A 17,840-nucleotide genomic window follows, 5' to 3' on the forward strand; every position below is an offset into this window, starting at 1 on the left:
GGGCATTAAAGAGTCTTTGTTTCAAAAGTATTTTAAGTGGTGAGAAGAAAAACAACCTGCCAGTCGGGCTGCAGGCAGATCAGGCTGAAGGTACAAGACAGGAGGGAAATTTTTCATGACAGAGGTGTGCTCCCGGCCTGAGGGCAGGGAAAAGGCTATTATGGTCAGGGTGAGTGAAATCAGTGCTGGCAGGAGCATTAAACAGAGGAAAAAGAGAGTGAGTAGTGACACAGCAATGTGGGATTTTAACCACCTGCTTGGTCTCGCAACTGGTAGCTGTTAGAGACCAGCAAACTGACGAGGAAAAGGGAAAGTTTTGCAGTGAAGTCCTTGCCTGGGAGCCCTGGTGTGCAGCATCTGGGGCAGTTGGGCATCATTCCCTTGTTTTCACTGACAAACCCAAGCCCCAAGAAGCTTGGGGGGCTGGCTGGAGCTGTGGTGGAGACAGGATCTGGGCAGCAGAAAAATCTCCCCTGTGGCAGGTAGGAAGAACTGGGTGGAGGCAGAGCTTCCTGGCATGGGGAAGGCTTGGGATAATGTGTGGGGTCACGGGGAAAGAAATAGTGTGGCACTGCACAAAACACTCTGGACTGGTTTTATTGGGGAAAAAACCCAGACCTTGCCCAGAAAGGTGAAGAGTAGGTTACAAGTTTCTTTTTTTTAGGATTTTTTTTTTCCTGATGATCCCCAGTTTTGGTAGATGCTTTACCTATCATTTTTGTGAAGAAATGATTTTGTCTGGACCTTACTGCACACTTGCCTACGAATACAAAAGTGACTCAAAGAGTTAGTTCTCAAGAAGATTTTATTTGCTTTGGTTATCAGTTTCCTGCATCTTGAAGAAATGGAACAGCTCAGGAAGGGTGTTTAACTGTGGCTCCTTTGACCCCAGGCAGTCATTGCCTGGTGTCCTGGGCTGCTTTTTGCATGGCTGCTGATCCTGTAGTTGAGCAGCATTGTGGCCCCGCTACTGCACATGTGCTAGTTGGGGTTACAAGCCACAGAGTCGACCCTCCAGCTCTACTATTTTGCTTTCATTGCTTCCTCCATCAGATGTTCCTCCTCTGAGAGGTGGCATCCCATGAGGGAAATGTCCCAGGAGGAAAGGATTTCCCATACGCACACCCCAGCAGAAGTAACCTCGTGCAAATGTGTTGACCTCGTACGTGGCTCTTCCTGGGGGTGCCAAGCAATAGGACAAGAGGCAATGGGCAGAAAATGATGCCCAGGAAGTTCCACCTGAATGTGAGGAAGAACTTCTTTCCTGAGAGGTAACTGCACACTGGAACAGGTTACTCAGAGAGGATGTGGAGCCTCCCTCACTGGAGACTTCCAAGAACCATCTGGATGCAATCCCGTGCCATGTGCTCTGGGATGACCCTGCTCAAGCAAGAAGGTGGGACCAGATGACCCACCGTGGTCCCTTCCAACCTGACCCATTCTGTGATTCTGTGGGCAATGTGATTCACTTTCTGGTGGCAAAGCCTTCCCATTGCATGGAGCAGCTGTGGTGGGAGGATCTCTCAAGATTCTTCTGAGGGTCTCCGTGTGGGGGTTTGGAGCATAGATGGATTCAGATAGTGATGCATGGAGGGTGGGAATGGGTTTGTACAGCTTTCAGCCAAGGAAATCCCTGAATGTTTGGTTGTTAGTGAGTAACAGGGTAATTCAGGGCCACGTTAAGGGCACAATCAGCAGGTGTTGTGTCATTGAAGCATCCTCCAGAGACCACCACTGGCTCTCAAGCTGGAGGATGCTTTGGGCTGCTCACTGTGCGAGTTCTTGGGAGAGGAACAAGAGAACTCCTTGCTCTCAGGGCTCTCACCCCCTCTTCTTCCTTGCACATCCCAGGGGGGGACTGAGTAACAGATGACTGCTTCCTGGCTAAGGGGAGGGCTCTGGATACAGGGATGCTCCAAATGCAACTGTGCCTGGTGCAGATGTCTAGGCTACTGTTTTACTCAGGATAGGAGAAACCCACTGGTCTCTCAGCACGGCTGCATTAAAGATCATGAACCTCCTACCCAGTTACCCCCATATTTCATGTGGTTTTAGCAGAAGATTGTTTTGTTTTGGGGCAAGAAAATGCATATTTTTCTAACCCATGTGGTTGCAAGGAGTAGCTTGGAAATGTGGCCTGGGTACCACCAGTGCAATACCTACCTGGGTGCATGCAGGGCTTAAAACAGCAGCTCACTGAGGGTGCACAGCCCCATTCCTCTGCAGTGAAACAACTTCACTTGCTCTGGGAAATGATCTGTGTGTGCAACATTTCTAGAGGAGGCTGCAGTTCTAGTGCAAAGAAGTTCAGGAGCTGGAGTAAAAGAGCAATTGAAATTGCTCTGCGTACTCAGGATGAACTGATGCAGAAGGCAGCAGTTGCTGGCAAAACTTACACTTGCTTAGTAAATGTGATTTATTCCCTTTTCATCACCTCACTTTAAAGAGAGATCCAGATTGTGTTTGTTTGGTAGCCATCTTTATTATTGTCTTCCAGTTTTTAATAATAGATCTGGGCCAAAGAGCACCCTGAGTGAGAAAGCATATGTGAGAATCAGAGTCTGTGTGTTTTGACCTTCCTTATTCCATGGTAAAATGCAGTGTGTTTCCTATCTGTGTGCTCCTGACCACCTCCATCCTGCTGTTTTATCCGTCTGCCAAAGCTACTTTGACATCTGGGTCTTAACCCACTGAAGTTGAGAGTAATTTGAATGGTCCCGTCAGCTTTAAAGTAACTACTCACCAGCTGGAGTCTCAGCCAGCCCCCAGCCCGAGATGGGGCCAGGGCTTCTCCCACTGTGTGTAAAATGACACGAGATCAGGGCCTCAGACTACAAACACTTAAAGCCGTTGGGTTTTCAGAACCCATCGTCCAGATGAGATGTCTCCTCCTTTGCTAGATCTGATCTCAGGTGCAGGCTGCTCCAGATCCAGCTATACTGGTGGGTTTTCTTTTCCAACTCTTTTTCTGTTGTTTAGACTTTAAAAAAAAAAAAAAAAAAAAAAAAAAAAAAAAAAAAGTGAGTGATAAGTAAGGGCTATTTAATATGACTGAGAAAAGCTACTCCTCTTTTCCAGTCCATAACCCTTTTCCCTCCCAAAACTATTCTTGCCAGATCAGAGTACGTTACAATCCTCGCACTGACGTGAAAAGCTCACCAGCTGATGTTTGCAAAGTGGAAGGTTTCCTTCTCCCCCAGGGGGTTAATTTTGTTCATGCATTCTGCAGTGATCTTTAGTGGCTCCCTTCTTGGGCATCTGTCCTGCCGTCCTCTCCAGTGAGTGGAAAAGTCAGATCCTCTGACTGAAACGAACTAGCTGTATTCTGATACTTGCTTGATTTAAATGCACACTCCAGGGGAATACAAATCTTACATTCTTTTTCCCATGTCTCTCCCAAAGTGAATGAATAGTCCCAGCTGTGCCTTTCACTTGCTTTCCTCTCTAAAGATCTCTGTGGAGAAAGGCACCTTTCCCTAAGGCCGTGTTTCACCCTTTTTCACCTGCTCTCTGTCCTCCAGCCAGCACCTACACTCCTGTTGTTACCCTAATTTGGCAGAATGAAAACTGAGGCAGTTTACTGCAACAGCACTGCTCTGTGTCAGGACAGGACTGGACTCGCCATGGTTCTGTTAGACCACAATTCCCTGACTGAGCCCCGGAGAGGGGAAGGAGAGCCACAAATATCTGCAGGAAAAATAAAGCAAGGACAAAACCACACACAGGCACGAGAAGGGGAATGAGTGATGGTGGGAGATAACCTGGATGGTGAACTTAAAACCACTAGGTAATGCTTAAAGGAAAGAGCTGAAGGCTCTTTTCCAAAAGACAGTATGGTTTTTTAGTTTAAAGAGGAAGGAATAAGGATGATATGACCCGATCAAGATCACCTGTTTCCCTCTGTGGAGAAAGGCTTTCATCATGCTTTGCTACTGGAAATACTTTCAACCAAGTTACAAAGTTGAAGGTTTCAATTTTTACTCCACACACATGTGAAGGGACCTGCCACTTCATTAATGGTGTAGAAATTAGACATTTCCATCTGCCTTCTCAGGACATGGACATGTAGCTACGTATAAAGCTGTGATCTGGCTATAGAAATCCCCCCCGGCTTGTCCAGCCCACCCTTATGCAGCAGCTCCCTTACGTGCTGGGGGCTCCTTGGGCATCTGGCTTGGAGGTGACGGTCGGCAGCAATGGGTGAGGACGGTGTGAAAGCTCCTGGCTATTTTGGCGCCGCTAAAGCAGCCAGCAGCCCCCAGCTCTGGTATCGGCATGTGGATGAGGGGCCGCGGTTCTGCCCAGCCAGCTCGCTCTGGAGCACCGGCTGAGAACTGAAGAGGTTTTCTCCAAAAACCAATAGGGCATTCTGAGACGAGTGTCTTCTTTCAGCTTCAGATTGTCTGCAGTGATAAAGTGACTTCCACTTCCCCTGTCCAGCCCCAAAGCGCCATCCCTCTCCTGCATCCCTTGCCCGCACTGAGAGAGGTACCTGCAGGCGGCCTTTGAGCTTTGGGGACCATTTCTCTTTCTCTCGGGAAAAAGGAAAAAACCTTTTCCCAGGATTTCCTTACCCAGGAGGTCTCACCAAGCTGCATAGTAACTAAACCGAGGGGCTTGGTTTCGTGGAGAATCCCTGGCTGTTGCCGGCACTGACTTGGGGCCAACTCTAAGCACTCTCCATAGGGAAAAAAGACAACGAAATCCAAGCGCAGGAGGGGTCCCGGCGGGAGGTTACCTGCTCTACTGCTGGGGGCTGGCGGCGGTACCAAACTAGCTCCGGGCTGGCCGTCGGAACTGGTTTTGTTTGGTTTTTCTCCTGGGAGGAAACACCTCTTCCGAGGAAAGCGAAGTGCCTCTGAGCGGGGCCGGCCCAGCGCTGGCCCCGGGACCCCCGGGGGAGTGACCGCTCGGGGGCACGGCTGCGGATCGAACCCCAGGAGAGGCTGGGGGATTTAGTCATGGGAGTCGGGACCCCTCCCCGGGGACCTCCTCCTCCCGTCGGGGGAGAGGGGCCGGGCGGGCCGGCACCGCACGCCCCTCCGGGGGGGCGAACGCCCTATATATTGCAAAGCGGCTCGGGACTGACCTCCCCATCGCAGGGAGCTGCCGCGGCGCCAGCCCCTTTCCCCTTCCCCTCCCTCTCCCCCTTCCCCTCCCCTCGGGGGGGGCTCTTTCTCCCGCCGCTTCCCCCCCATCCTCCGACGAGGAGGAGGAGGAAGGCGAGGGCCGTATATGAACGCGGCCGGCTTCCCCTGCCTGCGAGGCATGTGCACGCTGCCGGCGCCCAGCCCCGCCGCCGCGGCCAGCCCCGGCTCCCCCGGGCCGCCCCGGGGGTCTCCGCAGGCGCCGCCGGTGAAGCCGGAGCCGCGGGGCGGAGGGGGCAGCCCTGCCCCGCCGCCGCCGCCCCCCGAGGAGCCGCCGCCCCCCGCCGGGGGCCGCCGGAGGAAGCGGCCGGTGCAGCGGGGCAAACCCCCGTACTCCTACATCGCCCTCATCGCCATGGCCATCGCCAACGCCGCCGAGAGGAAGCTCACCTTGGGGGGCATCTACAAGTTCATCACCGAGCGCTTCCCCTTCTACCGGGAGAACCCAAAGAAGTGGCAGAACAGCATCCGCCACAACCTCACCCTCAACGACTGCTTCGTCAAGATCCCCCGGGAGCCTGGACATCCCGGCAAGGGCAACTACTGGACATTGGACCCGGCTGCAGAGGACATGTTTGACAACGGGAGCTTCCTGCGCCGGAGGAAGCGCTTCAAGCGCACCGACATCACCACCTACCCCGGCTACATGCAGAACTCCAGCGCCTTCACTCCCCCGCCCGCCGGCCGCCCCGCAGCACCGGCGGCACCCTACCCCAATGCCCTCTGCTCGCCTGGCTATGGCCCCCAGCTCTCCAGCACTGTCTTCCACCCCTATGCAACCGGGGCAGCACCGCCGGCACAGCATCCCAGGATGTTCAGCATCGACAGTCTCATCAGCGGGCAGCAGGCCCTGCAGCCCTCACCGCCCTCCGAGCTGGGCCACCCATCGCTGGGTTTGCCCGGAGCCGAGTTGGCTCCCTCCTGCTCCGCCAGCAGCTCCGAGCCTCCCTGCTTCCAGGCACAGCCTGTCAGCCCCGGCTTGCTGGGCCGGGCTGGCCCCAACACCCTGGCTTACCCCTATGCTGCCTCGCCCCCTCACCTGCCCGTGGCACAGGGCAGCTACTCGCCCAGCAGCCCGCAGCTCTACGGGGCTCCCAACAGACTGGCCCTGCCAGCCATGCGGCCTCCGGCCTGTTCCGAGCATGGCGAGCAACTCCTGGGGCTCTCTGCGTCGCCCCTCGGCCAGTTCGGCTCCAGCAACACCTACATGAGGCAGCCCAACTTCCCTGCTGGTCTGGAGCGGTACATGTGATGGGGTTGAGGGGGTTTGGCTGGACGTCCCCAGGCTCCCAGGAGCATCTCTGGGCAAGTGGACTTCTCCCTGCTGTGGGGGCCAGCTGGGGGAGCAAACACAGGCGTGGGAGGACTCAGGTCCTCTGCCTCTCAGCTGATTTTGAGGTAGAGGCAAAATGATCTGTTTTTCCACCTCAACTCTGGCTGCATCTGCCAGGCAGGGCTCCCCGGGCTTGTCCTTCTGCACAGCCTGGCCCCAGGGATGCCATCTGCAGCAGTGCACCCCTAGGGTGAGGAGCAGCACAGCCAGGAGGTGGGTGCACAGTGTAAGGTGCAGGAAACTCCCACAAATGGGCTTTCTCCTCTCTTCCCTGGGTGCCTCCGGTGTAACTGGAACGAAAGTTATCCAAAAATCCCACTAAACAAGTTCACTGGATTTTAAATGAATATTTAAGATGCTTATCGTTTCCTTTCCCTGTAGGAAAAGAAATCCCAACTTGACTACTTCTTTTTACTATTTTTAAAAATTACCTCTATTGTTAGAAAGGACTTTTTTAAAATAAAGCTTTTTCTTCCAACGTGACCAGTGCTGCTGTTCCTCTGGCTCTGGATGGATTTTGGCAAGAGGAAATTATAGTCTTGTAACTGGTGGGAAATGGACTCGTGCTGCTGTTGTGACACTGCCACGTCTTAACATTTTTAGTGACACTTTCCAAAGCTCTCTATTTTATTATGATGTTCTTAAAACCGAATGGTAACTCCTGTAAGGTTTGCCTATGCAGCTCTTACTGGACTTGATGATTTCCATTTGTGTACATGGAATGTGTCTTCCCTCCGAGGAACCCCTTGCAGGTGAAATTCTGATTTAGCACATCGAATTAGAAGATCGTATTTTTTTCTTCCTAGCAACAAAATCAATTAAAATTCTAACCTGTTCACTGGCCAGGCTGCTGCTATTTATTTACAGGACTGCCAGCCAGACTGTCTCACCAGGTTTGAAGGCAGAATTTCCCATCCCCGGATTTAGATTTTTTTTTTTTTTTTAAATTTAAACATCCTTTGGTGCCAAGCTAGGATTTCTTTCCTGTTTTTCAAGCGTGCCCTCTGAAGCAGAGCAGTTTCTATAGTCCTTATTGCACCTTTCTCTCTAAGGAGGAGTTGGATGTCGGTTGAGCTTTGATGTAAAACAGCATCTTATTCCCCAGCGTCTGGGCACAGTCAAAAACTGGTGCACATGTGGGTACCCAAGGAGTCAGCTTTTGTCCACAGCTTGGGAGCTTGTGGCTTTTCATTCTTTCATTCTATATCCTTCATAGAAACAGAGAGGGGGATTAATATGAGAGGGAAGGGAAGAAAATTATTTTTTCTTCTTGGCTTCCTTAAAATTTGGACTCCATCTGTCTCTAAAAACTGGCCTAGATCTGTTCTGCCACCTTCAGCTGAGTGCTGGGTGCTGAGTCTCCTCTCTGGTCGTTCCAGCTTGAGCCTTGCAGTTTCACACTGGTCCCAGTAGCAGCTTCTGTGCTTTTCCCTTAGAGATAACCCTGCTCGGAAAGGGTGTTGTGAAAAAACTTACCCCTTGGAATACATCGGCTCTCTGCAGAAGATCTCTATAGGCAGACGTCCTCCACCTAATGGAAAGTTGCAACATGCCATTCCTGCCTGTGACATTCTATCTGCAGAGATGACTTAGAAGGATGCTGAAATAATCACTTGTAAGGACAGTCAGCAGGAAGAACGTTTTGTCATAGCTCACATTCATTCCCAGGGCCCCATCCCGCAATGTTTTGCTAACAAAAGAACTTTTGAAATCTTGCCTGAGTATCCAGGGTGTCAGCTCTGCTGGTTTTGCACCATGAGCAGGAGGGTTGCAGAGGTAGGGAAGAACCAGGTACTGGCATGAAAGAAAAGCAGTGTTGGATGGAGGACGTGGGCAGGAGATGCTGTAGTTGGTTCTGCCCGGGTGGGATGCACTGGGAAGAGTCAGCCAAGCTCTGACATCTCAAACTGGGCTGTGCCGGCTCCTCCCCAGTCACCCTGAAGACTTGCAGGAGCAGGGAGCTGGTGTCAGGGAGCTTTCCAACTTCCTGGCATCTCTGGGTTTTAAGTACTGGTGAAGCCATGGGGGCTCAGGGTCCCTGAAGGGCTGGGCTGTGGCTTGCTGCTGTTCCCCCAGCTGCCTGTGCCCTCCTGCCACAGAGCTCTCTGGAGAGTAGCACCCAGCTCAGGATCTAAGGATGCGTTTGCAAGAGACCTATCCCAGCCCTGTGCTTGTGCAAGAGGGGTCTCTTCAGCCCCCTTCAGATTCTTGCTTCACACCAGATCCACCACAGTGGACTGAATCCCTGAAAACCTGGCTCAGAGGGAGCAGATGACTCTATCGCTGTGTGCTGGGACAAATCCTGCTGTGCAGTGTTGGGTTGCATGTCTTCCCAGGACCTGGTATATCCCTGTCTGCCATACAGCCCTGGCCCAGAGCCCCCTGCAAGTATCAATAAACCACCCTCACCATGGGTCTTACACTGCCAAACAGCTGAAAACCAGGAGAAACAACCCCCTTTTCTTCTTTTTCCTGCAGATACTAATCCTCACACACACAAAACGCTGGCAACTTGTATTGTGATTGTCATTAAACTAATGCCTTAAGAGTGTCTTCTTGGTTAAGTTAATGTATCCCAACCAGGCTTTTAAGCTTTCATTTCAAAGCTTTGTTTACAGTTAGGGTGAATCTAGCAAATGAGTAGGATTAAGGTGTCATGTAAAGCATGAGCCTTGCTGGGACAGAGTAGTTTTAAGCTTTGTAAAGTTTATACCTGAGCCCTTCATCTGTTTTAGTGTCTTTTCGATGTCCCTGTGTAGTGAACAAGAGGGATTTGAATGAAGCAGGAGTAATTATCACCCAGATTTCAGCTTGTGAAACCAAGTCTCCTTTGAAATCCTCCCCTCTTTATTTAGGGACTTCAGGGAATATTATGTAATGACAGTTGCAACTATCTCGAGCTCACACAAAAGACAGAGGCAAAACTTTTTATGCTCTCTAAGACTGTGGAATGAATGCCATCCTTCAGGGTGATGGCAAGAGGTACTCTGAACTTCCCATGGTGGGGAGAGCCCTGTCTCGAGCCTGTGAGCTGCCGACAGGGGAGGTGGAGTTGATCCTGAATACCAAAGAGATTTAGGTGGTGATCTGGGCTATCTTGTCTGACTTCTCTGTGAGTAACTCTTTGCAAATCAGGTTGAAATCAGGTAACTCGGGCTGCACATTCAGAAACACATAGCCAAAATGAGCTGCCACTTTGAAAGGATGCTTGTTGTGCTCTGGGAAACACCGGCTGCCCAGGGAGAACCAACCAAGCTGCTGCATCTCTCTGAGTATGGCAGCATTCTGCATGTTTCATGCTCATACCACCTTCCTGCTGCTTCCAACAGGTTCAAACAAGCAGTAAGAAATGCTCCTTCCAGATTAGATTCCCATGCTATAAATAGTGTTTTCCATCCTGTTACAAACAAACACAGCGTTACCTGAAATTTTAGTTGAAACACATTTCCTGAAGAACTTATTAGTCCCTCTGGTAGAGTTGGATTTTGTCTGGATGCTGCCAGCTGTCCACTGGCAGTCCCAGTGCTGGAAATGTTACACCATAACTAGTTTTTATTCTTTGCAATGCTTTGCCCTTTGCAAATACATGGCTTGAAGACAGTCAGTGGTGTTTCTTGGAGGTCAAGACTGAGTCAGTAAAGTAAGATGGTGATGGGGATGTGGGCAGTGGGTGCAGTGGGATGGGCTGAGATTGACTTTGCCAGGCAATAATGAGTTTTTAACAAATTATCATCTTGGGAGTCAGCACTTCCCAAGCTCTGAGCTACATCTTGGAGTATCTGTGTTAGGTCAGCACCTCTGCTACATCATATTTTGGTCCTTTATATTTGGGTCGTTCATATTCAGGCAGGAGCAGGTGATGGAGCTGCTGTGTTTGTACAGAGCAAGAGCAACTCTGCTCTGTCCTCTGCCGCTTTACTCCACGGGTGTAAAGCCCCGGCATGGGCTGGTGTGGGGGGTGGCAGGGGCGAGGTGGCCCGGAGTGACAACCGGCGTGCTCAGGCCAACACTGACCTCCAGTGGAAAGCCCTGGGAAGCCGCTCCCGGCTCCCGGCAGGGGTGCTCAGCATGTACCGGCAGCATCCCGACCTTTGGGGTCGGTCCTGTGCATGACTGGGGGCGGGGAACAGGGCATCGGGGAAGCCTGGGGTACGGTAAGGATGAGACAGGGGGAGGCTTGTTCAGGAACGGTCGTTATTAAACACAAGGGGTTGGATACAACCTCCAGGCTGGGAAATACCTAAAACACAAGTTGCTGACTCTGGGGAGATTTCAGAGAGGAAGGGTTTCTCTGGCTATGCCTTCTTCTACCCTTTTCCTAAGCCATCACTGGGGACAGGGTTCAGGGTTGGGTTGTGCTGGCTGTCCCCTGCAGCTCTTCTCCATAGAGTGAAAATAGGGAAATAAATGGAAGCACAGTGAGAATCTGTGCCCTTCATGGAAGGTGAGGGGTTGGTGATGACAGATCACTTCTCTGCAGCAGCGGGCCTCGTTGGCAGCCTGACTTTGTGTTTGAAATGTGCTACACTGTGTGTGCGTGGCAGAGCTGGGGGCAGCTGAGGTGCAAGGCTGCAGTCAGGCAGCAAAGCAGCAGAGCCTGAGCGCTGACAGAGTAACACCTACAAGCCCTTGGGAGAGCATCTGGGGTCCAGCCATTTCACAGTCCTTGTGCTTTGCTGAAGTGGTTACACTGCAGCAGTTGGTTTTGTGTGTGTATTGAATCAACTGTGCCATCCCAACGCCAACAAGTGGCCCTGGCTTGCGGCAGCTCAGTGTGCTGCACGGAGAAAGGATGAATCTGGGCCAGTTACATATGTGCCTGGGAAAAAGTTCATTTTCCATTTGCATCAGCACTGCTGAGTCAAAGGCAGCAGTGTACGCATGACCTCTGCAGGGACCTAACCTGGCTGGAGCAAATGGATCTCAAAAAGCACAAATATTGTCCAAGCTCACTGGCCACCCTGGCTCTTTGCTCAGAGCAGGCCATGGGTTTCAGCAGAGGAATTAGTTCACCAGTTCAGGCCAAGCCAACCCAGATCTTCGTTATATCCTGTTCAGATGATCCCTGCTTGAAAGACAGGAGAGTGAGTAAAGCTAAGGGACTTCAGTTTCAGAAAGATGCTTTTATGGAGCTGTATCTCCCTCCCAAGAGCATCTCCTATCCAGCACTTCCATAGCAGAGATGTATTTACCCGTGGGAAAAACAGGAGGCTGCTGAACCAATCTCATCTTTACCCTCAAGAAATCACAAGTTTTGCCATCCCAAAGACACCACGAGGGAACATTTTCCTGGCAGACCCCAGACGCATCCCAGCAGAGCTGTGCATTCCCTACATGGTATGGAAATGGTAAAACTGGCCACTTGGTCGAGATGCCCGTTGAAGTCACCACAGAAGTGATGGAAGTGGGGTATGGTTTTGCCTCCTGCACTGTAGCCAGCACCCACGAGGTGGCAGCCAGATGACACCCTGGCCAGACCCTGCAGCCCACCCTCAGCTCTCCTGCCCAGACCCCACCAGCTGCAGACCCTCTCCAAGCAACATTTACTCCTCCCTGGTTACTTATTGTTAGGTTTTCCATAGTGTTGGTATCCATCTTCCCCCGGCTTGAAGCCCTTTCTTTCCAGGCTGTCTGCTGCTTGGATTCTCCCTGAGCTGATGCTCACCCTCTAAGTATAATTGCAATACAAAGTAGTTCCAGAATAGCGTGCAATAGTGGCTAATTATTTGGAACAATTATACATAACAAAGACAGAGCCAAGCAGCAAGAGGGCTTAATTGTCTGGCCAAGCATGAAATAGCACAGGATTATCGCTCACAGGGGGAGGGGAGGCAACAGAGGAGAATTTCCCCATAGAATAGGCAAGAATCCAGGCTGCTAGGGAAGACAAAGTTTATTGAAGAACTTGAAAATTCCCTTCTGAAGCATCTTCTGAGATGGCAGAGAAGACATGAAAAGGATAATGACCCAGAATATGGGCTTAAGGCACAAATCCCTACACTGACAGACTCCAGGCCTACAGCCCCTTAAGAACATGCTTACATTTTAAGCAGATGAATAGTCCCCTTTGACGGCTCACGTGCTTAGAGTTAAGCTCAGGCATAAGTGTTTGTAGGATTGGAGCCCAGATTTTTATTACAACTGGGCTCTTCTCAGTAATGACAGGAAATAAGAGAGGTATAAACCACACAAGCTTCCAGGGCAGTGCCACGAAGCCCTTCACTCCATGTGAGTGACAAGGACCTGTGGTGAGCCGTGGGGACATCCGTGCCTTCCCTCCCTGCCACGGAGCTGGGGGAGCGAACAACAGCTGTGCAGGTGGTGGGTGCAGCATGTCCAAGCCGTGGGTTAGGAGATGAGCCTGAGAACACACAGGTGTGGGCGAGAAGAAGGTGAGGAAGTTGCAAAATGGAGACAGGATCGCTGTTAAGAGCCAAAAAAAAAAAAAAAAGTGCTGCGGGTGTTGGTGGAGTTCAGCCTTGCTTGGGACCACTGGAGAGCAAGCAACATGTTGGGGAGCTTCTGAGACGGTGGGGAAAGGGGGAATAATTTTCAACAAAAGAAAAGTGATGAAAATGTATGAAATAAGAATCCTGCAGAATATGAGCACATGAATGCAATAGCAGCTCCTATCCAAATATTCTTCGCTTAAGCGTGAGCCGTCTTTTTGTGCAAAATGAGGTTTCTCTCGTGTGAGATCTTCCCTGCTCTTTCTCCGTCTCTGAAGGGGTTTTTTGCAAGGCTTCCCACTTTCACAAGACAGCTACCCGCTGGGCAGTAGCACTTGTCCCTCTGCTTGAACCTAGATCACCATTTTTCAATTCTATTTAGGGCTGGAAGGATTTGTTTTAGTTAGTGGGACAAACAGCCATGCGCTAGTGACTGCAGATGTGCTATTCACTGGCAGTGGTGGTGGTAGGGAAGTGGAAAGTGTGGGATATGGATGCTTCAGTGGGCTGACTGACCCCAAGAGGGTATGAGACCTATGGCACCTGCCATCCCACGTGCTCCCATGTTGCATGTCCCAGACCTACACTCATGCGTGAAGGTTTGGGTGAGGGTGCCCATCTTATGCAGCAGCATAAGAGAGCAGTCCAGCCTGGGCACTAAGCTTTTTCCTTAGGAAAAATGAGTGGACACGTGGATCTGTCCCACGGGAGGCCTGACCCCCCTCTCCCCACTGCTGGCTGTACTCTGCACACCTGTATCAGTCCCACAAGAGCTCTCCAGGGCTGTGCTCCACAGGGAGGGAGCTGCTGGTGGGGGAGGTGGCCCTACCACTGCCTCCTTTAGTGCACCTGAGACCTCACCTATGCCTCGGGAGTCAGCACCCGCGGTCCAGGACTGCTGCTAGCAGCCACTGGAGGGCATTATGTGATCCATACATCCTTCTTATCCGGCCATACGTGCAGTCTCCTCACCTTCCTCCAGTGCCGACATTTGCTCTGGAAACACCCACATTGCCTTCTTCTCCTTCACACCCAAACTTGGGAGTGGCTGGGCAGCTGACATCACCCACGGGGAAGGATCAGGCCAGCATGTGCCACTGTGGGCTGGGATGTCCCTCAAGCACTCAGGACCTTCCCAAGCCGCCCCAATGCCTCGGCTCATCGCCAGTCCGCTGCAGCATGCCTGCGCCGCAGCTCAGAGCAGCAAAGCACGGGTGGAGGATTTTCTCTGGAGCCAGAGGTTAATTATGCTTTATTGGATAATTTTCAGCTGCCAGTCCTGGCAATAAAGGGGATTTCCTCTAGATGGCACGCTTATCTCTGCGCTGGGAGGGAAGCCCACCAGCCTGCTTCCCCCGCAGGACCCCAGGGTTGTATTTTCAGGGAAGAGATAACTTATGTCCTCTTATATAATAATTTTAATGTTCAGTGTCTAGACTATAAAAAAGCCTGGGAAATGATAATAAGGAAAAGGCATTTTATATTGAGTGTTGTTGGGATCTGGTTAGCTGGGTGATGCTGAGTATCCATCTCAAAGAAATCAGGTCTTTCCAAGCAACATAAAGACAGACTTGAAACAGCAGCCTTTCCTTCGGCAGCCCTCAGTGTTGCTTCTTCAATCTGAGTGATCCAGTTTCCTCTTCCCAGCAAGAATAAGGAGAGGCTTACCTGCAATAAGTGAAAGAAAGGGGGATGTGAGTGTTTGTGAAGCCTCAACCCCCACAGAGTGGCTGGATTAATTTTATTCTGTGTGTTGACAGGCTTTCCCTCTCTTGGCCCTTCGCAGCTCGGGGTAGCAATTTTTTCCAGTGGTTTGAAGAAAGGGACAGAAGTTCACACCAGTTTGGAGATGCTGGGGATGTGTTTCTGGTGTGACCCTTTTACCTACTGTGTACTGCAGAGCCCCTGTTTCATAGAGATGGAAAACTGTCCCTCGCAGCCACACTGGTGCTGCCACAAAGTCAGGCTGGGATGTGCCAGGGCTGCGTGTCCACAGCCATACACTAGTGGGGAAACAGAGCTGAGATTCACTCTTCTGTGAAGATTTAGCCCCAGACTATTAAAGTGGTGCCTAGTTTGACAGTTTTTCTACCTGGCAGTCTTTCACCAAGTAAAGGGAGAGGTTTAAGTGGTTTGGTTCTCCCTCTGCTCCTCTGCACGTGTGAGATACTTCTCCTCCCTTCCCATACTTTAGGTTGCAGATTTTTCTCTCTATTTGTTCAACTCCTTCCCAAGATGCGATGAGGGAAAAGGAGCCCTGTGGTGTATTCCTGTGCAGTCTCATTTGAGGTCAAGGGGCAAAATATGTTTATGAACCTCTTTGCCAGGCAGATCTGCAGATATCAGCATGTGCATGGGGGGCTGATTTTTCACAGGGATACAGCAGATCAGCAGATTCACCTCAACTTGATCCCTAGTTCCTCCTTTGAAGGCCCTCCTTGTGTTGCTTCTGGCCCCCAGGCTGAAGGTCCTCAGCTGGCATTTCTGGCAGAAGTGGACTTTTGTGAACTTGGTGGGTGAGGTGGGCATGGGCTGCTGAACTGCTGCATGCAGAAAACTCAGCGCCAGGGATTTCCTGGACACATTTGACATGATCAGATGCTAACATGGAAAACCTGGACTCAGTAACCTCATCATGAATTTCTAAATCATTGTGGATCTGGCTGTTTATTTAGTTTCTTGCATTGGTGCACCTGCCTTTGGAAAATATTATTCCCTCCCATATATCTCTCTCTCCTTTCCCCCCCCCCAAAAAAAAAAAAAAACAAAAAACAAACAAACCCACACCCAAACAACAAAACCCGAAAAAAAACAAATGTAAAAATCCTTCCTTCTATTTCCAGGGGATTTGGGAAAGAATGAAGTGATTTAGCAGGCTTGTTTTCACAGGAATATTTTTCCTTGTGTGGTAGGCACAGTTACCAAGCTGTTCTATACACACTGCCATGTGCCGGAGCATAATTGCCTTCCACATGCATCGGCCTTTGGCTAATGTGTTTTTTATGGCAACCAGGAGAGCTGGCTTTGGTGAGTTTCAAAAGTGCACCTGGTGGTTTATGGCTTGAAATCGTTGTGTTCCTCTGAGTCATGTAAGTGTATGTATCTCTTTTCATGTCAGATTGCTGAAGAACGGTACTAAAAAAAAGAGCTTATAGCAAGCCAGAGTTAATCAGTTGAGTGTTAAGCTGTGTATGACCTTGCCTAGTGGGCTTCAAACCCACGTGGGGTGGGATCAATTATGAATAGAGAGCAGGAGACAAAGTTTTGGAACGGCAAGCCCAAAACTAAGGTCCTAGAGTCAGATAACACCTAAATCAATGTGTGTTTAAGACGTTTCCAACTTGTCTGAGGAGCAGAAAAGACAGGGAGATTTGTTCTCCCAAGTTTCATGGGAGCTCAGCTCTGCACACGGGGTGCCTGGGAAAAGCCTTTATTGGAAAACAGGCCTTTTTTTGGTGTGGACTTTGAGACACCTGCATTTGAAAAGCCAAGTTAACAAACCCGAGCTGTCCAACATCTGAACACTGCGGGGATGAATATTGGCACTTGGCTCCGTCGGTTTCCAAATTGGGAATTTCATTTATCCGTCACTATCTGTCACCATCATTCCCACTGACCCTCCCCTGCGCTGGGAGCTCTTGGTGTGCAGACTGCAAACTGATCTTTGCAAGCTGGGACCTGGCAGTACAGGGCTGGAAAAAAGGTTGAACTGTAGGGAGCACTGAAGGTCTGAGCCTTGGATATGGAAAGAAGAGAAATAATATCAAAGGAAATCACATAAGTGGAAAAAGAGCCCCCTGGGGCAGCCCAGGCAGCAGCAGGTCTGTCTTGTTCATGTTTTCAGAGAAGTTAGAGGTCAGCCAAGCTTGATAACGAGGTAATACAGAGAAATCCATCACTGAGCCTTGGGGGACTTGTAGATGCGGTTCTCATCAGAATAAACGAATTTAGATGCTGCTCGACAGAAGCAACAAGAACGATTATGTATCGCAAAACCAACAGATCATCTGGAAGGGTCTGGGATCAACGTCGGCTGGACTGAAGCTGAACCCTCTGCCCTGCCCAAGGGTTTTGCTTCCCCGGGCTTTGCCCCCAGCTAAACCCCCTCGCCGGGAGATGCTGCGGTAGGAGCAGCTCCCTTGGGCGTGGACATGACCAGTACTAGGGCAGAAGCAGCGATCGCACCCCGCAGTGCTCCGGGGTTTGGTCTCCCTGCCCTCTGCTACACCCCCCGGCAAATAACGGTCTCGGAGGATGGGTAGGGAACGAGTTTTTCCCTGCGGGGGAAAAAAAAAAGTGCCTGGTCGTTGCGGCCAGTTTTGCAGTTTGCAGGGGGCTCCGACTCGGGCGGAGGCACAGGGAGATCCGGGGGTGGGGGATGGAGACAAAGTTCGGCCGTGGGGATCACCTGCTAAAGCCGTCAGCAGGGCATCAAACACCCACCCAACATGCCTGGATCAAACGCCTCATTAAGACAGGCAGGAAAGACAGGGAAAATCAATTTAAAGGAGAGAAAAAAAATGATCATAATCGGCCGACGGCCTTTATTATTTTTCTTCTCTACTATTGAGACTTTTCGGAGACTTTTTCCACTCCACCAGCGCACAGCCCCACTCACGTTTGATGCCTCAGTTTAACGTGAAATGTAAAGCAGAGTCGGGTTCAAACGGGAGGCGAGGCTGCCTGTAAGGAAATACTGCAGAGAGGAGAGCGGAAAAATTAAAAATCTGCCCAAGGAAAAATGCTTCCCTCCTAGCCCTGCACGCCAGGGATTGGCGTGGTGATGACAAGGCAATCTTTTCGGGTAGATCAATAGGGTTTCTCTTTCGGAAGACCACATCATTTCTTACCCTGGCGCACATTAAACACACCCCTCGCTCCGTGTGTGGATGCACAGGCGGGAGTGTGTGT

The 17,840-nt window shown here is 50.8% G+C and overlaps 1 protein-coding gene across 1 annotated transcript; it reads left to right on the top strand.

Annotated features, from left to right (window-relative positions):
• The first annotated feature begins 5,235 nt into the window (after nt 1-5,235).
• FOXE3 (forkhead box E3) lies at nt 5,236-6,468 on the top strand. Its single transcript, XM_027894886.1, has one exon. The coding sequence runs from the start codon at nt 5,236-5,238 to the stop codon at nt 6,397-6,399; it is 1,164 nt and encodes a 387-aa protein (XP_027750687.1). The 3' UTR covers nt 6,400-6,468.
• Nucleotides 6,469-17,840: the final 11,372 nt, after the last annotated feature.

The sequence above is a fragment of the Empidonax traillii genome, unplaced genomic scaffold, assembly GCF_003031625.1.
Source record: "Empidonax traillii isolate 1590-97213 ecotype Southwest subspecies unplaced genomic scaffold, ASM303162v1 scaffold15:size5535645, whole genome shotgun sequence".
Lineage (NCBI taxonomy): Eukaryota > Metazoa > Chordata > Aves > Passeriformes > Tyrannidae > Empidonax > Empidonax traillii.

Coding starts and splice junctions, on each gene's coding strand:
- FOXE3 (XM_027894886.1), top strand. CDS start 5,236: ATGAACGCGGCCGGCTTCCCCTGCCTGCGAGGCATGTGCACGCTGCCG.